Source organism: Hyla sarda, chromosome 4 (assembly GCF_029499605.1).
Source record: "Hyla sarda isolate aHylSar1 chromosome 4, aHylSar1.hap1, whole genome shotgun sequence".
NCBI classification, from domain to species: Eukaryota; Metazoa; Chordata; class Amphibia; order Anura; family Hylidae; genus Hyla; species Hyla sarda.
Window position 1 is genome coordinate 28,867,696 of NC_079192.1, and position 27,916 is coordinate 28,895,611.

General features: G+C 49.6%; 1 protein-coding gene across 1 annotated transcript; it reads left to right on the forward strand.

Moving 5' to 3' along the window:
- Positions 1–362: 362 nt before the first annotated feature.
- On the forward strand, positions 363–27,623 carry MRI1 (methylthioribose-1-phosphate isomerase 1). The gene is made up of 6 exons (XM_056570255.1): positions 363–548; positions 22,452–22,687; positions 22,761–22,933; positions 25,326–25,502; positions 27,121–27,345; positions 27,420–27,623. Exons 1-6 carry the CDS (start codon positions 417–419, stop codon positions 27,539–27,541), a joined length of 1,065 nt encoding a protein of 354 aa, XP_056426230.1. The 5' UTR covers positions 363–416; the 3' UTR covers positions 27,542–27,623.
- The last annotated feature ends 293 nt before the right edge of the window (positions 27,624–27,916 follow it).

Here is a 27,916-nt window from a genome sequence, read left to right on the forward strand (position 1 = left end):
ATAGGAGTATAGTAGTAATACACAGGACTGATGTGGGGATAGTACATAGGAGTATAGTAGTAATACACAGGACTGATGTAGGGACAGTACATAGGAGTATAGTAGTAATACACAGGACTGATGTGGGGATAGTATATAGGAGTATAATAGTAAAGTTGATTTATAAAAAAAATAATAATAATAATCTTTCCTGTCCAGAGTGGAATTTTAGTCTGATAGTGTGTCTAGTGGGTGGTTGTTACAATAAAGTTAAATAAAAAAAAAAAAAAAACTTTTGAGAAGAGGTCACGTCACGCCCCCACCGAAGTCACATTTGTATTGCCACGCCCTTAGGGAGGAGGGCCTTATTGTTAAAACCACGCCCCTTGCTATAGTCACATTACTATAACCACGCCCACGGAAACAGCGTGTTAGCCATGTCGCTGGAGTCTGTGCGGTACACCCGGGGATCCCTTCAGGTGCTGAACCAGCTGCTTCTACCGCAGATCAGTCAGTATGACCAGGTGACCGGCGTGCGGGAGGGAGCGGACGCCATTCGGACCATGAAGGTGAGCGGCGGTGTAAAAGGGGAGGGTCTAGAGTGACAGTAGCGGAGATGTATTAAGGGGCGGATCCTGGTGACACTCGATGGGGCACTTGAAGACGATTGGTTGGATGACTATAATGATGACTGAGTGGAGGCGTGGCTTTTAGTAACCAATCGGATGTCTGAATAGAAATGGAAAGCGATTGGTTGCTATGGGTGACAGCACAATGGCTGCCTTGTACTTGATGTTTAAATAAACACACAGTGACGTCAGGAATCATGTGATTGACCATTGAGAGTAAATGTGGTCACCCCCAAAATATATACTGTAGTTATGGACATTATTACAAAGCTTAGGGGGCGCTGATCACATACATTGTACACGTATATAGTGGTGTCTGCTCTGCTATGTGTATAGTGGGGTCTGCTATGTGTATAGTGGTGTCTGTTATGTGTATAGTGGTGTCTGTTATGTGTATAGTGGTGTCTGTTATGTGTATAGTGGGGTCTGCTATGTGTATAGTGGTGTCTGTTATGTGTATAGTGGGGTCTGCTATGTGTATAGTGGGGTCTGCTATGTGTATAGTGGTGTCTGTTATGTGTATAGTGGGGTCTGCTATGTGTATAGTGGGGTCTGCTATGTGTATAGTGGTGTCTGCTCTGTTATGTGTATAGTGGGGCCTGCTCTGTTATGTGTATAGTGGGGTCTGCTCTTATGTGTATAGTGGTGTCTGCTCTGTTATGTGTATAGTGGTGTCTGCTCTGTTATGTGTATAGTGGTGTCTGCTCTGTTATGTGTATAGTGGGGCCTGCTCTGTTATGTGTATAGTGGGGTCTGCTCTGTTATGTGTATAGTGGGGTCTGCTCTGTTATGTGTATAGTGGGGTCTGCTCTGTTATGTGTATAGTGGGGTCTGCTATGTGTATAGCGGGGTCTGCTCTGTTATGTGTATAGTGGTGTCTGTTATGTGTATAGTGGGGTCTGCTCTGTTATGTGTATAGTGGGGTCTGTTATGTGTATAGTGGGGTCTGCTCTGTTATGTGTATAGTGGGGTCTGCTCTGTTATGTGTATAGTGGGGTCTGCTCTGTTATGTGTATAGTGGGGTCTGCTCTGTTATGTGTATAGTGGGGTCTGCTCTGTTATGTGTATAGTGGGGTCTGCTCTGTTATGTGTATAGTGGGGTCTGCTCTGTTATGTGTATAGTGGGGTCTGCTCTTATGTGTATAGTGGTGTCTGCTCTGCTATGTGTATAGTGGGGTCTGCTCTGTTGTGTGTATAGTGGGGTCTGCTCTGTTGTGTGTATAGTGGGGTCTGCTCTGTTATGTGTATAGTGGGGTCTGTTATGTGTATAGTGGGGTCTGTTATGTGTATAGTGGGGTCTGCTCTGTTATGTGTATAGTGGGGTCTGCTCTGTTATGTGTATAGTGGGGTCTGCTCTGTTATGTGTATAGTGGGGTCTGCTCTGTTATGTGTATAGTGGGGTCTGTTATGTGTATAGTGGGGTCTGCTCTGTTATGTGTATAGTGGTGTCTGTTATGTGTATAGTGGGGTCTGCTCTGTTATGTGTATAGCGGGGTCTGCTCTGTTATGTGTATAGTGGGGTCTGCTCTGTTATGTGTATAGTGGGGTCTGCTCTGTTATGTGTATAGTGGGGTCTGCTCTGTTATGTGTATATAGTGGGGCCTGCTCTGTTATGTGTATAGTGGGGCCTGCTCTGTTATGTGTATAGTGGGGTCTGCTATGTGTATAGTGGGGTCTGTTATGTGTATAGTGGGGTCTGTTATGTGTATAGTGGGGTCTGCTCTGTTATGTGTATAGTGGGGTCTGCTCTGTTATGTGTATAGTGGGGTCTGCTCTGTTATGTGTATAGTGGGGTCTGCTCTGTTATGTGTATAGTGGGGTCTGTTATGTGTATAGTGGGGTCTGCTCTGTTATGTGTATAGTGGTGTCTGTTATGTGTATAGTGGGGTCTGCTCTGTTATGTGTATAGCGGGGTCTGCTCTGTTATGTGTATAGTGGGGTCTGCTCTGTTATGTGTATAGTGGGGTCTGCTCTGTTATGTGTATAGTGGGGTCTGCTCTGTTATGTGTATAGTGGGGTCTGCTCTGTTATGTGTATAGTGGGGTCTGCTCTGTTATGTATATAGTGGGGTCTGCTCTGCTATGTGTATAGTGGGGTCTGCTCTGCTATGTGTATAGTGGGGTCTGCTCTGTTATGTGTATAGTGGTGTCTGTTATGTGTATAGTGGGGTCTGCTCTGTTATGTGTATATAGTGGGGTCTGCTCTGTTATGTGTATATAGTGGGGTCTGCTCTGTTATGTGTATAGTGGGGTCTGCTCTGTTATGTGTATAGTGGGGTCTGCTCTGTTATGTGTATAGGGGGGCCTGCTCTGTTATGTGTATAGGGGGGCCTGCTCTGTTATGTGTATAGTGGGGTCTGCTCTGTTATGTGTATAGTGGGGTCTGCTCTGTTATGTGTATAGTGGGGTCTGCTCTGTTATGTGTATAGTGGGGTCTGCTCTGTTATGTGTATAGTGGGGTCTGCTCTGTTATGTGTATAGTGGGGTCTGCTCTGTTATGTGTATAGTGGGGTCTGCTATGTGTATAGTGGGGTCTGCTATGTGTATAGTGGGGTCTGCTCTGTTATGTGTATAGTGGGGTCTGCTCTGTTATGTGTATAGTGGGGTCTGCTCTGTTATGTGTATAGCGGGGTCTGCTCTGTTATGTGTATAGCGGGGCCTGCTCTGTTATGTGTATAGCGGGGCCTGCTCTGTTATGTGTATAGCGGGGCCTGCTCTGTTATGTGTATAGCGGGGTCTGCTCTGTTATGTGTATAGTGGGGTCTGCTCTGTTATGTGTATAGTGGGGTCTTCTCTGTTATGTGTATAGTGGGGTCTGTTATGTGTATAGTGGGGTCTGCTCTGTTATGTGTATAGTGGTGTCTGCTCTGCTATGTGTATAGTGGGGTCTGCTCTGTTATGTGTATAGTGGTGTCTGCTCTGCTATGTGTATAGTGGTGTCTGCTCTGTTATGTGTATAGTGGGGTCTGTTATGTGTATAGTGGGGTCTGCTATGTGTATAGTGGGGTCTGCTCTGCTATGTGTATAGTGGGGTCTGCTCTGTTATGTGTATAGTGGTGTCTGCTCTGCTATGTGTATAGTGGGGTCTGCTCTGTTATGTGTATAGTGGGGTCTGTTATGTGTATAGTGGGGTCTGCTATGTGTATAGTGGGGCCTGCTCTGTTATGTGTATATAGTGGGGTCTGCTCTGTTATGTGTATAGTGGGGCCTGCTCTGTTATATGTGTATAGTGGGGTCTGCTCTGTTATATGTGTATAGTGGGGCCTGCTCTGTTATGTGTATAGTGGTGTCTGCTCTGCTATGTGTATAGTGGGGTCTGCTCTGTTATGTGTATAGCGGGGCCTGCACTGTTATGTGTATAGTGGTGTCTGCTCTGTTATATGTGTATAGTGGGGCCTGCTCTGTTATGTGTATAGTGGTGTCTGCTCTGTTATGTGTATAGTGGGGTCTGCTCTGTTATGTGTATAGCGGGGCCTGCTCTGTTATGTGTATAGTGGGGTCTGCTCTGTTATATGTGTATAGTGGGGTCTGCTCTGTTATATGTGTATAGTGGGGTCTGCTCTGTTATGTGTATAGTGGGGTCTGCTCTGTTATGTGTATAGTGGGGTCTGCTCTGTTATGTGTATAGTGGGGTCTGTTATGTGTATAGTGGGGTCTGCTCTGTTATGTGTATAGTGGGGTCTGCTCTGTTATGTGTATAGTGGGGCCTGCTCTGTTATGTGTATAGTGGTGTCTGCTCTGCTATGTGTATAGTGGGGTCTGCTCTGTTATGTGTATAGTGGTGTCTGCTCTGCTATGTGTATAGTGGTGTCTGCTCTGTTATGTGTATAGTGGGGTCTGTTATGTGTATAGTGGGGTCTGCTATGTGTATAGTGGGGTCTGCTCTGCTATGTGTATAGTGGGGTCTGCTCTGTTATGTGTATAGTGGTGTCTGCTCTGCTATGTGTATAGTGGGGTCTGCTCTGTTATGTGTATAGTGGGGTCTGTTATGTGTATAGTGGGGTCTGTTATGTGTATAGTGGGGTCTGCTATGTGTATAGTGGGGTCTGTTATGTGTATAGTGGTGTCTGCTCTGCTATGTGTATAGTGGTGTCTGCTCTGCTATGTGTATAGTGGTGTCTGCTCTGTTATGTGTATAGTGGGGTCTGTTATGTGTATAGTGGGGTCTGCTATGTGTATAGTGGGGTCTGCTATGTGTATAGTGGTGTCTGCTCTGCTATGTGTATAGTGGGGTCTGCTATGTGTATAGTGGGGTCTGCTCTGTTATGTGTATATAGTGGGGCCTGCTCTGTTATGTATATAGTGGGGTCTGCTCTGCTATGTGTATAGTGGGGTCTGCTCTGCTATGTGTATAGTGGGGTCTGCTCTGTTATGTGTATAGTGGGGTCTGCTCTGTTATATGTGTATAGTGGGGTCTGCTCTGTTATGTGTATAGTGGGGTCTGCTCTGTTATGTGTATAGTGGGGTCTGTTATGTGTATAGAGGGGTCTGCTCTGTTATGTGTATAGTGGGGTCTGCTCTGTTATGTGTATAGTGGGGTCTGCTCTGTTATGTGTATAGTGGGGTCTGCTCTGTTATGTGTATAGTGGGGTCTGCTCTGTTATGTGTATAGTGGGGTCTGTTATGTGTATAGTGGGGTCTGCTCTGTTATGTGTATAGTGGGGTCTGCTCTGTTATATGTGTATAGTGGGGTCTGCTGTTATATGTGTATAGTGGGGTCTGCTCTGTTATGTGTATAGTGGGGTCTGCTCTGTTATGTGTATAGCGGGGTCTGCTCTGTTATGTGTATAGCGGGGTCTGCTCTGTTATGTGTATAGCGGGGTCTGCTCTGTTATGTGTATAGCGGGGTCTGCTCTGTTATGTGTATAGTGGGGTCTGCTCTGTTATGTGTATAGCGGGGTCTGCTCTGTTATGTGTATAGTGGGGTCTGCTCTGTTATGTGTATAGTGGGGTCTGCTCTGTTATGTGTATAGTGGGGTCTGCTCTGTTATGTGTATAGTGGGGTCTGCTCTGTTATGTGTATAGTGGGGTCTGCTCTGTTATGTGTATAGTGGGGTCTGCTCTGTTATGTGTATAGTGGGGTCTGCTCTGTTATGTGTATAGTGGGGTCTGCTCTGTTATGTGTATAGTGGGGTCTGCTCTGTTATGTGTATAGTGGGGTCTGCTCTGTTATGTGTATAGTGGGGTCTGCTCTGTTATGTGTATAGTGGGGTCTGCTCTGTTATGTGTATAGTGGGGTCTGCTCTGTTATGTGTATAGTGGGGTCTGCTCTGTTATGTGTATAGTGGGGTCTGCTCTGTTATGTGTATAGTGGGGTCTGCTCTGTTATGTGTATAGTGGGGTCTGCTCTGTTATGTGTATAGTGGGGTCTGCTCTGTTATGTGTATAGTGGGGTCTGCTCTGTTATGTGTATATAGTGGGGTCTGCTCTGTTATGTGTATAGTGGGGTCTGCTCTGTTATGTGTATAGTGGGGTCTGCTCTGTTATGTGTATAGCGGGGTCTGCTCTGTTATGTGTATAGCGGGGTCTGCTCTGTTATGTGTATAGTGGGGTCTGCTCTGTTATGTGTATAGTGGGGTCTGCTCTGTTATGTGTATAGTGGGGTCTGCTCTGTTATGTGTATAGTGGGGTCTGCTCTGTTATGTGTATAGTGGGGTCTGCTCTGTTATGTGTATAGTGGGGTCTGCTCTGTTATGTGTATAGTGGGGTCTGCTCTGTTATGTGTATAGTGGGGTCTGCTCTGTTATGTGTATAGTGGGGTCTGCTCTGTTATGTGTATAGTGGGGTCTGCTCTGTTATGTGTATAGTGGGGTCTGCTCTGTTATGTGTATAGTGGGGTCTGCTCTGTTATGTGTATAGTGGGGTCTGCTCTGTTATGTGTATAGTGGGGTCTGCTCTGTTATGTGTATAGTGGGGTCTGCTCTGCTATGTGTATAGTGGGGTCTGCTCTGCTATGTGTATAGTGGGGTCTGCTCTGCTATGTGTATAGTGGGGTCTGCTCTGCTATGTGTATAGTGGGGTCTGCTCTGTTATGTGTATAGTGGGGTCTGCTCTGTTATGTGTATAGTGGGGTCTGCTCTGCTATGTGTATAGTGGGGTCTGCTATGTGTATAGTGGGGTCTGCTCTGCTATGTGTATAGTGGGGTCTGCTCTGCTATGTGTATAGTGGGGTCTGCTCTGTTATGTGTATAGTGGGGTCTGCTCTGTTATGTGTATAGCGGGGTCTGCCCTGTTATGTGTATAGCGGGGTCTGCCCTGTTATGTGTATAGTGGGGTCTGCTCTGCTATGTGTATAGTGGGGTCTGCTCTGCTATGTGTATAGTGGGGTCTGCTCTGCTATGTGTATAGTGGGGTCTGCTCTGCTATGTGTATAGTGGGGTCTGCTATGTGTATAGTGGGGTCTGCTATGTGTATAGTGGTGTCTGCTCTGTTATGTGTATAGTGGGGTCTGCTCTGTTATGTGTATAGTGGGGTCTGCTCTGTTATGTGTATAGTGGGGTCTGCTCTGTTATGTGTATAGTGGGGTCTGCTCTGTTATGTGTATAGTGGGGTCTGCTCTGTTATGTGTATAGTGGGGTCTGCTCTGTTATGTGTATAGTGGGGTCTGCTCTGTTATGTGTATAGTGGGGTCTGCTCTGTTATGTGTATAGTGGGGTCTGCTCTGTTATGTGTATAGCGGGGTCTGCTCTGTTATGTGTATAGTGGGGTCTGCTCTGCTATGTGTATAGTGGGGTCTGCTCTGCTATGTGTATAGTGGGGCCTGCTCTGTTATGTGTATAGTGGGGTCTGCTCTGTTATGTGTATAGTGGGGTCTGCTCTGTTGTGTGTATAGTGGGGTCTGCTCTGTTATGTGTATAGTGGGGTCTGCTCTGTTGTGTGTATAGTGGGGTCTGCTCTGTTATGTGTATAGTGGGGTCTGCTCTGTTATGTGTATAGTGGGGTCTGTTATGTGTATAGTGGGGTCTGTTATGTGTATAGTGGGGTCTGCTCTGTTATGTGTATAGTGGGGTCTGCTATGTGTATAGTGGGGTCTGCTATGTGTATAGTGGGGTCTGCTCTGTTATGTGTATAGTGGGGTCTGCTCTGTTATGTGTATAGTGGGGTCTGCTCTGTTATATGTATAGTGGGGTCTGCTCTGCTATGTGTATAGTGGGGTCTGCTATGTGTATAGTGGTGTCTGCTCTGTTATGTGTATAGTGGGGTCTGCTCTGTTATGTGTATAGTGGGGTCTGCTCTGTTATGTGTATAGTGGGGTCTGCTCTGTTATGTGTATAGTGGGGTCTGCTCTGTTATGTGTATAGTGGGGTCTGCTCTGTTATGTGTATAGTGGGGTCTGCTCTGTTATGTGTATAGTGGGGTCTGCTCTGTTATGTGTATAGTGGGGTCTGCTCTGTTATGTGTATAGTGGGGTCTGTTATGTGTATAGTGGGGTCTGCTCTGTTATGTGTATAGTGGGGTCTGCTATGTGTATAGTGGGGTCTGTTATGTGTATAGTGGGGTCTGCTCTGTTATGTGTATATAGTGGGGTCTGCTCTGCTATGTGTATAGTGGGGTCTGCTCTGTTATGTGTATAGTGGGGTCTGCTCTGTTGTGTGTATAGTGGGGTCTGCTCTGTTATGTGTATAGTGGGGTCTGCTCTGTTATGTGTATAGCGGGGTCTGCTCTGTTATGTGTATAGCGGGGTCTGCTCTGTTATGTGTATAGTGGGGTCTGCTCTGTTATGTGTATAGTGGGGTCTGCTCTGTTATGTGTATAGTGGGGTCTGCTCTGTTATGTGTATAGTGGGGTCTGCTCTGTTATGTGTATAGCGGGGCCTGCTCTGTTATGTGTATAGTGGGGTCTGCTCTGTTATGTGTATAGCGGGGTCTGCTCTGCTATGTGTATAGTGGGGTCTGCTCTGCTATGTGTATAGTGGGGTCTGCTCTGCTATGTGTATAGTGGGGTCTGCTATGTGTATAGTGGGGTCTGCTATGTGTATAGTGGGGTCTGCTATGTGTATAGTGGGGTCTGCTATGTGTATAGTGGGGTCTGCTCTGTTATGTGTATAGTGGGGTCTGCTCTGTTATGTGTATAGTGGGGTCTGCTCTGTTATATGTATAGTGGGGTCTGCTCTGCTATGTGTATAGTGGGGTCTGCTATGTGTATAGTGGGGTCTGCTATGTGTATAGTGGGGTCTGCTCTGTTATGTGTATAGTGGGGTCTGCTCTGTTATGTGTATAGTGGGGTCTGCTCTGTTATGTGTATAGTGGGGTCTGCTCTGTTATGTGTATAGTGGGGTCTGCTCTGTTATGTGTATAGTGGGGTCTGCTCTGTTATGTGTATAGTGGGGTCTGCTCTGTTATGTGTATAGTGGGGTCTGCTCTGTTATGTGTATAGTGGGGTCTGCTCTGCTATGTGTATAGTGGGGTCTGCTCTGCTATGTGTATAGTGGGGTCTGCTCTGCTATGTGTATAGTGGGGTCTGCTATGTGTATAGTGGGGTCTGCTATGTGTATAGTGGTGTCTGCTCTGTTATGTGTATATAGTGGGGTCTGCTCTGTTATGTGTATAGTGGGGTCTGTTATGTGTATAGTGGGGTCTGCTCTGTTATGTGTATAGTGGGGTCTGCTCTGTTATGTGTATAGTGGGGTCTGCTCTGTTATGTGTATAGTGGGGCCTGCTCTGTTATGTGTATAGTGGGGTCTGCTCTGTTATGTGTATAGTGGTGTCTGCTCTGTTATGTGTATAGTGGGGTCTGCTCTGCTATGTGTATAGTGGGGTCTGCTCTGCTATGTGTATAGTGGGGTCTGCTCTGTTATGTGTATAGTGGGGTCTGCTATGTGTATAGTGGGGTCTGCTATGTGTATAGTGGTGTCTGCTCTGTTATGTGTATATAGTGGGGTCTGCTCTGTTATGTGTATAGTGGGGTCTGTTATGTGTATAGTGGGGTCTGCTCTGTTATGTGTATAGTGGGGTCTGCTCTGTTATGTGTATAGTGGGGTCTGCTCTGTTATGTGTATAGTGGGGCCTGCTCTGTTATGTGTATAGTGGGGTCTGCTCTGTTATGTGTATAGTGGTGTCTGCTCTGTTATGTGTATAGTGGGGTCTGCTCTGCTATGTGTATAGTGGGGTCTGCTCTGCTATGTGTATAGTGGGGTCTGCTCTGTTATGTGTATAGTGGGGTCTGCTCTGTTATGTGTATAGTGGGGTCTGCTCTGTTATGTGTATAGTGGGGTCTGCTCTGCTATGTGTATAGTGGGGTCTGCTCTGCTATGTGTATAGTGGGGTCTGCTCTGCTATGTGTATAGTGGGGTCTGCTCTGTTATGTGTATAGTGGGGTCTGCTCTGCTATGTGTATAGTGGGGTCTGCTCTGCTATGTGTATAGTGGGGTCTGCTATGTGTATAGTGGGGTCTGCTATGTGTATAGTGGGGTCTGCTATGTGTATAGTGGGGTCTGCTCTGTTATGTGTATAGTGGGGTCTGCTCTGTTATGTGTATAGTGGGGTCTGCTCTGTTATGTGTATAGTGGGGTCTGCTCTGTTATGTGTATAGTGGGGTCTGTTATGTGTATAGTGGGGTCTGCTCTGTTATGTGTATAGTGGGGTCTGCTCTGTTATGTGTATAGTGGGGTCTGCTCTGTTATGTGTATAGTGGGGTCTGCTCTGTTATGTGTATAGTGGGGTCTGCTCTGTTATGTGTATAGTGGGGTCTGCTCTGTTATGTGTATAGTGGGGTCTGCTCTGTTATGTGTATAGTGGGGTCTGCTCTGTTATGTGTATAGTGGGGTCTGCTCTGTTGTGTATAGTGGGGTCTGCTCTGTTATGTGTATAGTGGGGTCTGCTCTGTTATGTGTATAGTGGGGTCTGCTCTGTTATGTGTATAGTGGGGTCTGCTCTGTTATGTGTATAGTGGGGTCTGCTCTGTTGTGTATAGTGGGGTCTGCTCTGTTATGTGTATAGTGGGGTCTGCTCTGTTATGTGTATAGTGGGGTCTGCTCTGTTGTGTATAGTGGGGTCTGCTCTGTTGTGTATAGTGGGGTCTGCTCTGTTGTGTATAGTGGGGTCTGCTCTGTTATGTGTATAGTGGGGTCTGCTCTGTTATGTGTATAGTGGGGTCTGCTCTGTTATGTGTATATAGTGGGGTCTGCTCTGTTATGTGTATAGTGGGGCCTGCTCTGTTATGTGTATAGGGGGGCCTGCTCTGTTATGTGTATAGTGGGGTCTGCTCTGTTATGTGTATAGTGGGGTCTGCTATGTGTATAGTGGGGTCTGCTCTGTTATGTGTATAGTGGGGTCTGCTCTGTTATGTGTATAGTGGGGCCTGCTCTGTTATGTGTATAGCGGGGCCTGCTCTGCTATGTGTATAGCGGGGTCTGCTCTGTTATGTGTATAGTGGGGTCTGCTCTGTTATGTGTATAGTGGGGTCTGCTCTGTTATGTGTATAGTGGGGTCTGCTCTGTTATGTGTATAGTGGGGTCTGCTATGTGTATAGTGGGGTCTGCTATGTGTATAGTGGGGTCTGCTCTGTTATGTGTATAGTGGGGTCTGCTCTGTTATGTGTATAGTGGGGTCTGCTCTGTTATGTGTATAGTGGGGTCTGCTCTGTTATGTGTATAGTGGGGTCTGCTCTGTTATGTGTATAGTGGGGTCTGCTCTGTTATGTGTATAGTGGGGTCTGCTATGTGTATAGTGGGGTCTGCTCTGTTATGTGTATAGTGGGGTCTGCTCTGTTATGTGTATAGTGGGGTCTGCTCTGTTGTGTGTATAGTGGGGTCTGCTCTGTTATGTGTATAGTGGGGTCTGCTCTGTTATGTGTATAGCGGGGCCTGCTCTGTTATGTGTATAGCGGGGCCTGCTCTGTTATGTGTATAGCGGGGTCTGCTCTGTTATGTGTATAGTGGGGTCTGCTCTGTTATGTGTATATAGTGGGGTCTGCTCTGTTATGTGTATAGTGGGGCCTGCTCTGTTATGTGTATAGTGGGGTCTGCTCTGTTATGTGTATAGTGGGGTCTGCTCTGTTATGTGTATAGTGGGGTCTGCTCTGTTATGTGTATAGTGGGGTCTGCTCTGTTATGTGTATAGTGGGGTCTGCTCTGTTATGTGTATAGTGGGGTCTGCTCTGTTATGTGTATAGTGGGGTCTGCTCTGTTATGTGTATAGTGGGGTCTGCTCTGTTATGTGTATAGTGGGGTCTGCTCTGTTATGTGTATAGTGGGGTCTGCTCTGTTGTGTATAGTGGGGTCTGCTCTGTTATGTGTATAGTGGGGTCTGCTCTGTTATGTGTATAGTGGGGTCTGCTCTGTTGTGTATAGTGGGGTCTGCTCTGTTGTGTATAGTGGGGTCTGCTCTGTTGTGTATAGTGGGGTCTGCTCTGTTATGTGTATAGTGGGGTCTGCTCTGTTATGTGTATAGTGGGGTCTGCTCTGTTATGTGTATATAGTGGGGTCTGCTCTGTTATGTGTATAGTGGGGCCTGCTCTGTTATGTGTATAGGGGGGCCTGCTCTGTTATGTGTATAGTGGGGTCTGCTCTGTTATGTGTATAGTGGGGTCTGCTATGTGTATAGTGGGGTCTGCTCTGTTATGTGTATAGTGGGGTCTGCTCTGTTATGTGTATAGTGGGGTCTGCTCTGTTATGTGTATAGTGGGGTCTGCTCTGTTATGTGTATAGTGGGGTCTGCTCTGTTATGTGTATAGTGGGGTCTGCTATGTGTATAGTGGGGTCTGCTCTGTTATGTGTATAGTGGGGTCTGCTCTGTTATGTGTATAGTGGGGTCTGCTCTGTTATGTGTATAGTGGGGTCTGCTCTGTTATGTGTATAGTGGGGTCTGCTCTGTTATGTGTATAGCGGGGCCTGCTCTGTTATGTGTATAGCGGGGTCTGCTCTGTTATGTGTATAGCGGGGTCTGCTCTGTTATGTGTATAGCGGGGCCTGCTCTGCTATGTGTATAGCGGGGCCTGCTCTGCTATGTGTATAGCGGGGCCTGCCCTGTTATGTGTATAGCGGGGCCTGCCGTGCTATGTGTATAGCGGGGCCTGCCGTGCTATGTGTATAGCGGGGCCTGCCGTGCTATGTGTATAGCGGGGCCTGCCGTGCTATGTGTATAGCGGGGCCTGCCGTGCTATGTGTATAGCGGGGCCTGCCGTGCTATGTGTATAGCGGGGCCTGCCGTGCTATGTGTATAGCGGGGCCTGCTGTGCTATGTGTATAGCGGGGCCTGCTGTGCTATGTGTATAGCGGGGCCTGCTGTGCTATGTGTATAGCGGGGCCTGCTGTGCTATGTGTATAGCGGGGCCTGCTGTGCTATGTGTATAGCGGGGCCTGCTGTGCTATGTGTATAGCGGGGCCTGCTGTGCTATGTGTATAGCGGGGCCTGCTGTGCTATGTGTATAGCGGGGCCTGCTGTGCTATGTGTATAGCGGGGCCTGCTGTGCTATGTGTATAGCGGGGCCTGCTGTGCTATGTGTATAGCGGGGCCTGCTGTGCTATGTGTATAGCGGGGCCTGCTGTGCTATGTGTATAGCGGGGCCTGCTGTGCTATGTGTATAGCGGGGCCTGCTGTGCTATGTGTATAGCGGGGCCTGCTGTGCTATGTGTATAGCGGGGCCTGCTGTGCTATGTGTATAGCGGGGCCTGCTGTGCTATGTGTATAGCGGGGCCTGCTGTGCTATGTGTATAGCGGGGCCTGCTGTGCTATGTGTATAGCGGGGCCTGCTGTGCTATGTGTATAGCGGGGCCTGCTGTGCTATGTGTATAGCGGGGCCTGCTGTGCTATGTGTATAGCGGGGCCTGCTGTGCTATGTGTATAGCGGGGCCTGCTGTGCTATGTGTATAGCGGGGCCTGCTGTGCTATGTGTATAGCGGGGCCTGCTGTGCTATGTGTATAGCGGGGCCTGCTGTGCTATGTGTATAGCGGGGCCTGCTCTGACTGCATTGAACACACCTTCCCTCTACAAAACCTTTTGCCCTCCCCCCGCTCGGTAAATAACAACAGACACACCGTGCTTCTCTTTTAGTGGGCTGAGGTGGTGGTCACAGCTCCAATTTTATTAATAGTAATAAACAGCACTATAGCGTGCAACTCTAACTCAACACTGCATAGCAGTAACCATATAACAAAAAACGGTGATATTGACCTTTTCCACAGCCGCAGAGGAATGCCAACCGTCGGATCCCCGACTGGCATGACTGCCAACGGCATCTTCCATCTTCTAAGGTCATACCATTTCCATGCCACTAAGAGCCCGTGTATCCCTACACGGAGCTCCGACCGCCACTCAACAGGAACAGGGCCTGCTCCAGACCATCCTGCAGGCCCTGTAGAAAAATGTCCAGCCCAATATCATTGAGGTGGACCCCATCTGCGATCATGAATCGTCTGTTGTCACCCTCCAGCTCGCGGTGACAGACCACCACCCCGCCCTTGGACCGAACAAAACGAGCAATTCTAGCATTGACCAGGCAGCGAGACCGCTCAATGGCCTCAGCATCACTGGCCCCTTGCCACTTGACCCGAGGAACAATCTCCGACCATACCAGAACCAGCTCCGTAAAGAAGCCATATAACCTCTCCACATCAACTTTCATGACGGTGATGAGCTCTGGAAAGCGGGTAAAACAAAGGTCGTTCTCACCGGCATGAACAACCAAAATCACCGGAGAGCGAACCATACCGGCAATAACCACTGCTTCCGAAAGAATTTGCTGCCAACGCATGCCCGGAATCCCACGCCAGTGGGCATCAATGTTGGGAACACCTAACGATCTTCCGCCAGGACGGCAACTCGCCCTCTGGGCCGCCCGGTGGATATACGAATGCCCCAAGAAGAACACGGAAGCCACCGGAGACTCTGAAACAGAAAACAAGTTAAAGAAGCAGTTCCGGACTAACGTATCCCGCATAACATGCCGAGCGCCATCTCCCAATTCGCTGAATGTCCGCTACAGCCAGCCCGGCACGCGACGCTTCCGTAGCCGCACCAATCCGAAAGGAATGTGTGCCAAATTCAGCCGCCGGGGCACCAACAGCCCCAAGGCACCGCTTAAAAACCGCCTGGAACTGATAGCGCGTCAGGGGGGGAACCGTCAGCATGCGCGAAAAAATGCTCACCACCCGCGCGAACCACCAAATAACCCAAAAAATCCCGAACAGGACACACTTCCCCATCCACAGACCACAAACTAACCCACGCCCCTTGGCCCATCTGATCCGTCTTGGACCTGCGGATACGTAACTGCAATACGCCGTTTGAGCAAACTACATCCTCAAACAACAAACCACCCACGCCCGACTTAGACGTGGGAACCATCTCACCGACCCGAAAAGCGCCAAAAAACGCGGCGCAAAAAGCTGCAGAAAAAAGCAACGACTCAAATTGAGAAGGACAACACTCCTCCGTAGCCGACAGCAGAGCCACCAACAAAGCATAGGAAACCGGGCGCCTGCGCTCGCGCCTGACGTGGGTCTTCTGCCAACCCTTCAGCGCCTGCTGAATTAAAAAAACGCTTCGTCACATCTTCCCAACCCAAAAGTTTAAAGTAAAAACTCACACCCGCCAGCCTCCAGCGGGCCACCACAGCGGAAACAGCAGCTGCGCGCAAAGATAACAAATAGTCAATGGTTACCGATAAGCGGGACTCCCCACAGACTTCCACCGGGCGTCCAGCAGCCATGCCCCACCAAGCAGCCCACGCATTACCATGTCCTGTCCAAGTAGCAGCCGCTACCGATGATTGGATAAGGGGCATCAATCGACCGTCACCAAGTCCCACACCAACCGGGGGCAAGGAGTGCCCTCCTGGACCGCGTCCGGGCACATCTTCCGAAAGGCCTGAAACTGAAAACGGGACAAAGCATCAGCAATCACATTGTCAATCCCAGGGACGTGGCAGGCCCGGAACCAAATATTTAGCTCCAGACAGCGAAGCACCAGATGACGAAGCAGAGACAACACAGGAAGCGAAGAGGACGTGAGACCGTTAACACAGTGAACCACACTCACATTGTCAGACCAGAAAACAACCGGCGGTTACTAAAAAGATTCCCCCAAAGTTCCACCGCAACCACAACGGTAAAAAGTTCCAGCAACGTAAGGTTCCGGCATCGCCCATCTTCACGCCACTCCTCGGCACACCACGCACCATCAAAGAAAGCCCCGAAACCCAAAGACCCTGCAGCGTCCGTGAACAGTTGAAGTTCACCATTGGGCAATTCAGCCGCCTGCCAACAAGTGCGACCATTGTAGCATCTCAAAAATTCCCTCCAAACCAAAACATCAGCCCGCAACTGCCGGGAAATGCGGATCCTGTGGTCCGGATGCCGCGCCCCTCGCGTGGACAAAGACGGCCTCCGTGAAAAAACCCGCCCCATGGGCATAACTCTGCACGCAAAGACAAGGTGACCCAACAACACCTGCATTTGCCGCAACGTGACCTTCTTAACCTCACAAAAAACTTCCACTAAATCCAACAAAGATTCCAACTTCTCACTCGGCAGGCGAAAAACCATTGCAACCGAAACAATCTCAATGCCCAAGAACGACATCACAGTAGCAGGACCCTCCGTCTTATCCGCCGACAAAGGAACAACAAAAAGAATCCAAAAGAAAACGACACCTGGAAGACCCGGCTGGGGCAACAAACAAAAAATCGTCCAAGTAATGAATAATAGAGGAACTGCCTGTTTCCACACGAACCACCCATTCCAAAAATGAACTGAACAACTCAAAGTAGTGGCACGAGATGGAACAGCCCATAGGTAAACAAACATCAAAATAAAACAACCCGTCAACCCGACACCCCAGCAGGTGGTGACATTCCGGATGAACCGGCAACAACCTGAATGCTGATTCAATGTCGGATTTTGCCATCAAGGCCCCCGCTCCCGCACTCCTAACCAGGGCAACTGCCCTATCAAAAGAAACATAGGACACAGACGCATCCTCCTTGGGAATTCCGTCATTCACCGAAGAACCCTTCGGGTACGATAGGTGATGGATGAGCCGGAACTTCCCTGCCTCCTTCTTGGGCACCACACCTAAAGGGGACACCCGCAGGTTGTGAAAAGGCGGGACGGAAAAGGGGCCCATAAACCTACCCAAAGCCACCTCCTTGCCAATCTTGTCCCGGAGCACGTCAGGATGCTCACGAGCCGATTTCAAATTATCCGGAAAAACACCACCAACCGTACTCAAAACAAACGGAATAAAGAAACCACATTCAAAACCATCTGTTAGAACCAAAGCGGCTTCCCTAATGGGGTACCGCTCTAACCACGGGCGCATCGCGGCCACCCTCACTGGGGTCCTTCCCTCCGGCAGCAGACGCCGGGCGGGCGTTTTTGCAGCCATAGGACAGCGCACTGCGGCATGTCCCCCGCCGCAGGAGGAACACTCATGCTTGTACTTGCACAAGCTGAGAAATCGGCAGTGGCCCTCATTGAAGAGCCAACAAGCCCCGGGCCTTCGCACGGCCACTGACCCCGTAGCCCCGGGTTGACCAGTGGCCCCTGACTGAAAGGACAGCCCTTTTTGGGACATCATTAGGCGCAACCAGACATGAGTCGCCTTAACACCCCAACCAACCTCCGGCTGCAACGCCAGCCGCCGACGAAATTCTTCGTCGTAACGCCACCAGGCAGAACCCCCATGAATCCATATAAATAAAAAGTTCCGAACAGCCTTCTGGATGCTTTTCACCCATAACACACCCCAAGACAGCAAAGGCCTGTAACCAGTTACCCATGGACTTGGCAACCTTAGGCCTAAAGGGACCCGCCTTCTCAGACTGAGGTCTCCGCTCCTTATCTATGGTATGTTGGTCCACAGAAACCAGGGACCACAAATCCACATATGCATTACCCCAAATCTTCTCCTTAACCGCTTTGTCCACATGCACCCCCAAAGGGCTAAGCCCACAAAAAATAGCCTCCTTGTGTACGCCCGCCCTAACCGAGGACACACGACGGGCTGGGGTAGCCAATTTTTCCCCTGGCGGCCCTTCCAACTTGGAAAGAACGGCCTTCAAAACAGACAAAACATCAGCAGACCCACCCCCAGAACCCCAAGCCCCCGCAAAGTCGAACTCACCAGTCCGCGCAGGAGCACCAAAAGAAGTCGACGGATCTGACACCGGAGCAGGAGGAGGAGCAGGATTCGGAGCTGGAGCCGCGCTGGGCTGCTCGCATCCACGTGAAGACCTTCTAGGGGACCTGGAACGTCGCCGATGACTGCCACGCCGGCGAGCCCTCCTGTCCGGGCTCGCCAAGCTCCAGGAGCTGTCTCTTGAAGAAGATGGCGATCGCCAGCGGGACGAGCGGGACCTCCCAGATCTCGCTCTGCATCTGTGGTCCCGGCGACAACTGCGGTGTGAACGAGCCCGAGACTCAGCAGCCCTGCACCGCCGAGAGCGGCCAGAACCCCGGGAGGATGACCTGGAAAAACGCCTGCGTACACTCCTCAAAGACCCCCTTGAATCACGGTCACGCGGGGGCTGGCTGACCTGCTGCTCAAACACCTGACCCCCAGCAAGAGACAGTGAAGGGCCGGTGATAGGGAGGGGAGGGGGAGGTGGGGGCGCTACCTGAGGGACAGTCAGAGAAGAAGGGCCAGCAGCATCATCCCCGGGGCCCATGCTATCTCGGGCATCTTCAAATAAGGGGTCCTCCTCCCCCAAGTCTACAGGTAGGGGTTGGGACACAGCCAGCCCACCACCATGTGGCAGGCTGACCGCCTATACCCGCGCCGGCGGCGTGTCCGGAACCTCGTCAGCCGACGAGGAGGCACGAGATCCGGCCGAGGGGGCATGATGATTTCCCATGACCCCGGAATTCTCACTGCACTGCCCGGGGTCATGGGAAGATGCGCGCGCGACTACCGGAAGCGCGCGCGCAGGAAGGGGAGGAGCCATCCCCCGCAACCCGGCACTAGCAGCAGCAGGCCCAGGCCCCGATGCAGAGGCCAAAGCCTGCGCCACAGCACGTCCCCGCCGCCCGCTGGTATTAACCCGCGGCGGGCTGGGACTCAATCTAGAAGGGGGGCGGGATTGCCTACCCGTCTGGCGGCTCGCTGCAGGCACCGAAACCGCCGCCGATGACAAGGACCGGGCCGAGGAGGGAACCCCAGCGGAGGCCATATCGGGAAGGAGCCGTGACAGGAGCCCAGGATCAGCCAGCAACCGCTCCCGTATCGCCAACCACACAGCCTCGTCATCCATAGCGAGCACCTACGTCTCTCGTTGCTGGTGAGGTAAGAGGAGGGGAGGAAGCAGGAGAGTCTCCTATATCCCCAATGGGCGTAACTATCCTCCCCTAGTTCCCACCCGACCTGTGGGAGGGCCCAACCTTGTTCGGCACATGTTAACCCCCCAGTGTCCATACAGTCAGTGGGACCTATTCCCATTACAGGACAGGTCCCATACAGTTATGTGTATAGTGGGGCCTGCTCTGTTATGTGTATAGTGGGGCCTGCTCTGTTATGTGTATAGTGGGGCCTGCTCTGTTATGTGTATAGTGGGGCCTGCTCTGTTATGTGTATAGTGGGGCCTGCTCTGTTATGTGTATAGTGGGGCCTGCTCTGTTATGTGTATAGTGGGGCCTGCTCTGTTATGTGTATAGTGGGGCCTGCTCTGTTATGTGTATAGTGGGGCCTGCTCTGTTATGTGTATAGTGGGGCCTGCTCTGCTATGTGTATAGTGGTGTCTGCTCTGCTATGTGTATAGCGGGGCCTGCACTGTTATGTGTATAGCGGGGCCTGCTCTGTTATGTGTATAGCGGGGCCTGCTCTGTTATGTGTATAGCGGGGCCTGCTCTGTTATGTGTATAGCGGGGCCTGCTCTGTTATGTGTATAGCGGGGCCTGCTCTGTTATGTGTATAGCGGGGCCTGCTCTGTTATGTGTATAGCGGGGCCTGCTCTGTTATGTGTATAGCGGGGCCTGCTCTGTTATGTGTATAGCGGGGCCTGCTCTGTTATGTGTATAGTGGTGTCTGCTCTGTTATGTGTATAGCGGGGCCTGCTCTGTTATGTGTATAGCGGGGCCTGCTCTGTTATGTGTATAGGGGGGCCTGCTCTGTTATGTGTATAGCGGGGCCTGCTCTGCTATGCGTATATGGCGGGGCCTGCTCTGCTATGCGTATATGGCGATGCCTGCTATGCGTATATGGCGGTGCCTGCTCTGCGTATATGGCGGTGCCTGCTCTGCTCTGCGTATATGGCGGTGCCTGCTCTGCTCTGCGTATATGGCGGTGCCTGCTCTGCTCTGCGTATATGGCGGTGCCTGCTCTGCTCTGCGTATATGGCGGTGCCTGCTCTGCGTATATGGCGGTGCCTGCTCTGCGTATATGGCGGTGCCTGCTCTGCGTATATGGCGGTGCCTGCTCTGCGTATATGGCGGTGCCTGCTCTGCGTATATGGCGGTGCCTGCTCTGCGTATATGGCGGTGCCTGCTCTGCGTATATGGCGGTGCCTGCTCTGCGTATATGGCGGTGCCTGCTCTGCTATGCGTATATGGCGGTGCCTGCTCTGCGGCGGTGCCTGCTTTAAGTGTGTATGCGGCGGTGCTTGGCTCTGCTATGCGTGTATGTGGTGTTGTCCACATCCCCTACTACCCACATGCAGCGTTGCTTGTTCAGCTCTACACCTCTAGCAAACCCTCAGCTCTGGGACGTATTGTTGTTCTGATTCACTGATCACAAGCAAAGATCTTGAAAATGGCGAAGGTTTGCAACTCTAAGGCCCTGTTCACACGGCGTAATTATTGCAGCCGACCCAACAGCCAGTGCCAGGACAGCTCAGAAATGCGCAGTCTCCATAGATGGCAATGTGTTTCAGAGCGGGATCTGCAAAAAAAAAAATTCACATGCCAATTCTATCTGCATAGGACGGTGATCCGAAAAAATCTTTGGCTCAGCCAATCACGCTGGGTCAGCTGCCTCAGCAAAGGAGCAACTGCAGGTGTCACAATCGGCTATGGGGACACTGTTTTTTATGATCCCTATCACTTAAGGGGGTAATATCTATGTGGGGGCCTGTCTACCTACAGGGGAGCCCTACGTGAGGATCAGGTAGGGGTTCCCAATAGTTGTACAGGCCCCACATAGATATTACCCCCGGCAGGCAGGGCTCCTATATAAACAATTATGCCCCTAAGATAGGTTAGCCCCTGGTGATAAGCAGGTCCTCCCTTATTAGGCAAGTTAAGTTTCACAGCTACAGTACTTACATCTTCCTGCTGCAGCCCAAAACGAGCCTTCTTCACAGGATGCGCGTGTTGGGTGACGTCATCGCATGTGCCGCGCAGGATGTCAGCGTCCTGCAGATGCGATGACTTCACCAATCGCGCTCATCCCTCCAGGAAGGCTCGTTATTGGCTGCAGCAGGAAGATATATGTACCGTAGCTGTGTGTGCGGATGTGTGTGAAGTCTTCAGGCATTTAGTGCTGCTTGTCGAAGCGGGGCTGAAATACTGAAGAAATCACCTGCCTGGCGCCTGGGCCGCAAATTGCCTGCGGGCTGCCAGTGTGAGACCCCTGATCGTAAGCCATACAAGGGAGAACTTCCTTCCTCACTCTGCTACACACAACCCAGAGCAGTTCAGTGTGAGATGAGCTATGATTGGCTAAGGCTGCACACACACCCCTCAGCATTTCCTGATTTTGGACTTCTGCCAGGCCAGCAGGAGTCCAATGTCTGTGCAAGAGATTGGGGGGGTGGGGGGATGTGCTCTGGACAAGTAGGGAGACACCTAGTGGCAGCTTTTTTTTAAGCACAAATAAAACATAGAAAACTTAATATTATTATTATTATTTTTTTTTTTAACAAAGTACATTAGGAAGATTTTTTTTTTTTTTTTTTACCATAAGGAGTGCAGTAACAAAAAGTAGCTTTAATGAGAGGGCCCATTGAAAGGTGAACTCCAGCAGAAATTAAAAGGGGTTCTCCATCATAAGGTGATTTTAGTATGTACCTGGCAGACAGTAATGGACATGCTTAGGAAGGATCTTCGCTTGTCTTGGGGCTAAATGGCTATGTTGTGAGATTATTTTTGCCTACAAATCCCATAATTCCATTTTCCTCCCTCCCACACATCAGCCACCCCACCCATTTAAACATAAATGAGCTGCATCCATTCAAAAGACCTGTGGTTTTCAATCAGGGTGCCTACAGCTGTTGCATTAGTTGCAGATTGATCTCTCTCCCACCAAGCGATCGCTCCATCCATTGAAGCAGACAGGCTCCCTGACTAGTGATATCAGGTCTCGTCCACATTGCAAGCTGGGAAAAATCTGAGACAACAGTCATTTTGTATGCTGTTAAAAATAAATATTGGGGTGAAAATCACAGAAGAATTGTGAGAAAACCGTCACACACAGGTACAGACACTATATTATGAACTATACTAACTTTACAGTCCTTGTAGCATAGTCAAATAAAAAAAATTCCTGGAATACCCCTTTAACCTATCCCCTTATCCACAGGAAATTGTGCTGTGTGAACATGGCCTTTAGAGATGAGCGAACTTAAAGTAAACTCGATTCCGGTGGGCTGGAAAAGGTGGATACAGTCCTAGGAAAGAGTCTCCTAGGACTGTATCCACCTTTTCTAGCCCACGGGAGCACCTGAAAGCTGAACTAATTTATACAGGAAAAGTCATCAACTGCCGAGCCGAGAGGTTTGTGACGAATCGAATTTACTGTACGTTCGCTCATCTCTAATGGCCTTAGAGTGGAAAGTTAGTTTTAGAGAGGATTGCCTTTATTTTGGCGATTCTGGCGCCCCCCTCCTTTATGAGCACAAAGTGGCGCCCATACGGTTTCAGGAAAGGCTTGGAAGTGTACAATAACCAATATGGCATCTTTTCCCGTTCTCCAGGTCCGTGGCGCTCCGGCGATCGCCATCGTGGGCTCCCTCAGCCTGGCCGTGGAGCTGACCTCCAGCCCTCCCCAGCAGACGTCAGACCTCCTGTCGTTCGTCCGGGAATCCATGAACTTGTTGGTGGGGGCCCGGCCCACCGCCGTCAACATGAAGAAGGCTGCGGACGAGCTCAATGCATTCCTGGCGCAGGAAGCGGAGAAACCCGGGGTGAGCGTACAGGAGCTGACTGACAGGTAGGTGTAAGTGCCAGCCACGCTTGTGCCCAGCCTCTGCCACCTTCTCTACCTCATCTCCTGTCATTGTCAGGGCCATCCAGTGGGCAGAATCCCTCCTGAAGAATGACGTCAAAGACAATCGTAAGATCGGGGACCTGGGGGCACAACACATCCTGCAGACTACTAATGCCCCCGCCGGGGTGGTGATCATGACCCACTGCAACACTGGCTCGCTAGCCACGGCTGGCTATGGCACTGCCCTGGGTAAGACTGCTCTGTATTGCTTTTATTCAGCTGTTTTAGGAGTAGAATGTCAGAACTACAATATAGACCTGTGTTTCCCAACCAGGGTGCCTCCAGCTGTTACAGAAGTACAACTCCCAGCATGCCCGGACAGCCGTTGGCTGTCCGGGCATGCTGGGAGTTGTAGTTCTGCAACAGCTGGAGGCAGCCTGGTTAGGAAACACTGATATAGACAGACACTACTGAGGGCAGAGGGCATGGTCCTTCAGCCTTGTGTGACATTCAGGATCTCTGGAAAGTTGAGCAAGAATCCCTATTGCAGCTATGAGAGAACTTCCTGACAATCATAAACTATAAAAAGGATAATATAAGGGTCCACCACTAAATACCTTCAGGATATACAGTGATCTCTCAACTTACAATGGCCTCAACATACAATAGTTTCAGTATATAATGGTCTTTTCTGGACCATTGTAACTTGGAACCAGACTCAACATACAAAGCTATAGACAGTCAAGATCTGTGACACGTGTCAATGGCCGGAAAAACTGACCAATCAAAATGGGCATTCACTGGTAAAACACCTGTATTACTGAAGTGTATGCACTGACTTGTGTCTGGGTAGCGCCCCCTACACTACAGGGAGGTATTACATGTTCTGTACTCTTTACCTGTATTACTGAAGTGTATGCACTGACTTGTGTCTGGGTAGCGCCCCCTACACTACAGGGAGGTATTACATGTTCTGTACTCTTTACCTGTATTACTGAAGTGTATGCACTGACTGGTGTCTGGGTAGCGCCCCCTACACTACAGGGAGGTATTACATGTTCTGTACTCTTTACCTGTATTACTGAAGTGTATGCACTGACTTGTGTCTGGGTAGTGCCCCCTACACTACAGGGAGGTATTACATGTTCTGTACTCTTTACCTGTATTACTGAAGTGTATGCACTGACTTGTGTCTGGGTAGCGCCCCCTACACTACAGGGAGGTATTACATGTTCTGTACTCTTTACCTGTATTACTGAAGTGTATGCACTGACTGGTGTCTGGGTAGCGCCCCCTACACTACAGGGAGGTATTACATGTTCTGTACTCTTTACCTGTATTACTGAAGTGTATGCACTGACTGGTGTCTGGTAGCACCCCCTACAGTACAAGGAGGTATTACATGTTCTGTACTCTTTACCTGTATTACTGAAGTGCATGCACTGACTGGTGTCTGGTAGCGCCCCCCTACAGTACAGGGAGGTATTACATGTTCTGTACTCTTTACCTGTATTAGGGCTGGTTCACACTACGTTTTCTCCCATACGGGAGCGCATACGGCAGGGGGGAGCTAAAACCTCGCGCTCCCATATGCCTTCGTATGCGCTCCTGTATGTCATTCTTTTTAATGAGCTGGCCGGAGTGAAACGTTCGGTCGGCTCATTTTTGCGCCGTATGCGCTTTTACGACTGGACCTCAAACCGTGGTTGACCACAGTTTTAGGTCCGGTTGTAAAAGCGCATACGGCGCAAAAATTAGCCGACCGAACGTTTCACTCCGGCCAGCTCATTAAAATGAATGACATACAGGAGCGCATACGAAGGCATATGGGAGCGCAAGGTTTTAGCTCCACCCTGCCGTATGCGCTCCCGTATGGGAGAAAACGTAGTGTGAACCCAGCCTTACTGAAGTGCATGCACTGACTGGTGTCTGGTAGCACCCCCTACAGTACAGGGAGGTATTACATGTTCTGTACTACTCTTTACCTGTATTACTGAAGTGTATGCACTGACTGGTGTCTGGTAGCGCCCCCTACAGTACAGGGAGGTATTACATGCTCTGTACTCTTTACCTGTGCCAGGGTTAGCTGCTCCTTTGGACACCAGGTGAGGGCGGCTCCATGTTACTTTTTTAGGACACTGTGTACTGTACAGGACCCTGAAGAAGCTCCTGTCCTCTGCATAGACAGTGATTACAGCTCCAGCAGATCTTTATTACTTTTATATGTAAGGATTTGCTTTATCTGTATTAGTTTTCTACTTATTTTTCTTTAATCCTCACCTTTTTTTCTATTTTTGGATAATGCGTGCCACCCAGCTTTCCCAGTCTACTGAAGAGCTCCAATATGGCTGCTCTACCAGATATTCTCTTCAGGAGACTGGGAAAGTGGAGTAGGAGACAGTACACAGTGCAGGGCTCACAGTACTACCTCAGCTTTTGGATATTAAAGGAATCATCCCAAGATCAGATTGGATAGGTGATAAGTATCTGACTGCTGGGACCCCCATCAGTCCCTCCTCCATGCTTTATATTACACTCCGACCATATTGGGGGAGGGGGGGCAGGCTGGGTTCCTCTCTGCAGAGAGTTCAGTGCTTGTATTCTGTAAATGAACAGCAAATTTCATGTCCCCCCTCACCAGGTGTGGTACGTTCCCTTCAAGCAATGGGGCGCCTGTCCCACGTCTTCTGCACAGAGACCCGGCCCTATAACCAGGGCTCCAGGCTGACTGCATATGAGCTGGTGTACGAGAAGATCCCGGCCACACTCATCACAGACAGCATGGCGGCGGTGACCATGAGGGAGCGTCAGGTCAGCGGTGAGTACTGCCATATTGATCACCCACCGGGGGGGAGGGGGGGGGGCGCGTGGGCGCTCTGGCAGCAAGTCTCCTACTGACCAGAAACTCTTCCTTGGTGGAGAGGTACTCATAGAGCTGCTGGACACCATTATGGGAAGCTTTTATTGATATCTATGGATCCAGTATGCAGTGAGCTCCCCCTAGTGGTGGCTGAAGAATTTTGTCATGTAACTATGGCTGTGTGAAGGGCAGCAGGGGATTTGGAGCTTTGTGTCTGAGCACTCTGTCCTGTACTGACAGTGGACAAGAACCTCCGAAACTGCTCTACAGATGGGTAGGGAATGTCTGGCTTGACTTATTAAATCCTCAGTCATGTTCTAAGGACTTTACTTAATGGTTTTGCTGAGTCTCTACCTGCATCAAATTGTGGGGCTGCAGAAACTGGCGGTCAGCAACAGAGCCAGACTACCTAGTGCTAGGTTTCCCAACCAGACGGCCTCTAGCTATCCGGACATGCTTTGAGTTGTAGTTTTGCAACAGCTGGAGGCAATCTCCTAAGAAAACACTGTTCTAGAGCAGTATTTTCCAACCAGTGGCTCCAGGCATTGCAAAACTACAACTCCCATTATGCCCAGACTGCCATTGGCTGCCTGAACATACTGGGAGTTGTAGTTTTGGAACAACTTGATGTACCCTGGTTGGAAAATTCTGCCCTACAGTACATATTGTAATGTTAAAATGTTTCCTAAAGGTCTTTTATGACCTAATAAGGGGCACAATGAATAAAGTAAAAAAAAGAAAATAAACAAAATGAAAAATTAATGAAAGTAAATGGGGGAAAAAAAAAAACGCTTCTAATAGCAAAAACCACAAGATCTAGTCATGCTTTATACAGTCATGGTCGTAAATGTTGGCCCCCCTGAAATTTCTCTAGAAAATGAAGGATTGCAGTAACACATGTTTTTCTATACACATGTTTATTCCCTTTGTGTGTATTGGAACTAAACCAAAAAAGGAGGGGAAAAAAGCAAATTGGACATAATGTCACCAAACTCCAAAAATGGTCTGGACAAAATTATTGGCACCCTTAACTTAATATTTGGTTGCACACCCTTTGGAAAAAATAACTGAAATTAGTGGCTCCCTATAATCATCAATAAGCTTCTTACACCTCTCAGCCGGAATGTTGGACCACTCTTCCTTTACAAACTGCTCCAGGTCTCTCTTATTGGAAGGCGCTTTTTACCAACAGTGATTTTAAGATCTCTCCACAGGTGATCAATGGGATTTAGATCAGGACTCATTGCTGCCACTTCAGAACTCTCCAGCGCTTTGTTGCCATCCATTTCTGGGGGCTTTTTTGACGTATGTTTGGGGTCATTGGACCAGAGTGCCTCCAGTTGTTGCAAAACTACAACTCCCAGCATGCCCACAGGCAACGGCTGTCCGGGCATGCTGGGAGTTGTAGTTTTGCAACAGCTGGAGGCACCCTGGTTGGGAAACACTTCCCTAGACCACCAGGGATTTTACCAGGCATTCGCTCATTAACCCCCTTCAGAATCCCACATTGGCCCCCACCCTACACAGCCAGACAACCCTCCACCTTCCCTCATCCACTTTCTGCGTATCTCCTCAGCTGTCGTGGTGGGAGCCGACCGCGTGGTCGCCAATGGCGATACGGCAAACAAGGTGGGAACGTACCAGTTGGCCGTCCTTGCAAAGCACCACGGGATACCTTTCTATGTGGCGGCCCCAAGCACCTCCTGTGACCTCAGCCTGCCTACAGGTGGCAGTATCGTGATAGAGGAGAGGCCCAGCCAGGAGCTGACCGACATCAATGGCGTCCGCGTGGCGGCACCAGGTGGGTGACGGTATGAAGTGCTGGCGAGTGATTTGTATAACAATGTTTTAATGGCTGTGTTCTCCTCCTGGCAGGTATCGGGGTGTGGAATCCCGCATTTGACTTCACCCCACATGATCTGATCACGGCCATAATCACAGAGCGCGGGGTCTTCACCCCGGAGGAGCTGGAAGATGGGCTGAGCCGCAGCCTTTAATGCTGGGGGACCCTGTAGGTGATCTTCACTGCAACACATATAGCATCTCAAATTCACTAAAAAAAAGTCAACTTTTATAATAAATGTTTATTTGAACTTCTCTCGAGCTGCTTGGACTCTATGGGGGGGGGGGGCGCGCGCGCGCGCGCGGACTGCATTATTGGCAGCCCCTACTAATCCTTCTGAAAACACTTCCTGTCTGTGCTCCGGTGGAAGGGGAAGGGCTAGACCAATCCCAGGAGCCAGGTTGTCAAGGTGACTAAGAATTTTTTTTTTTTGTGGTACCTAGGTTTTTGTCAGCCCTTTCCAATAGGGGTTTGTCAGTCTTATTTAAAAAAAAAAAAAAAGTTTTATTTTATTTAAACTTAACTCCTC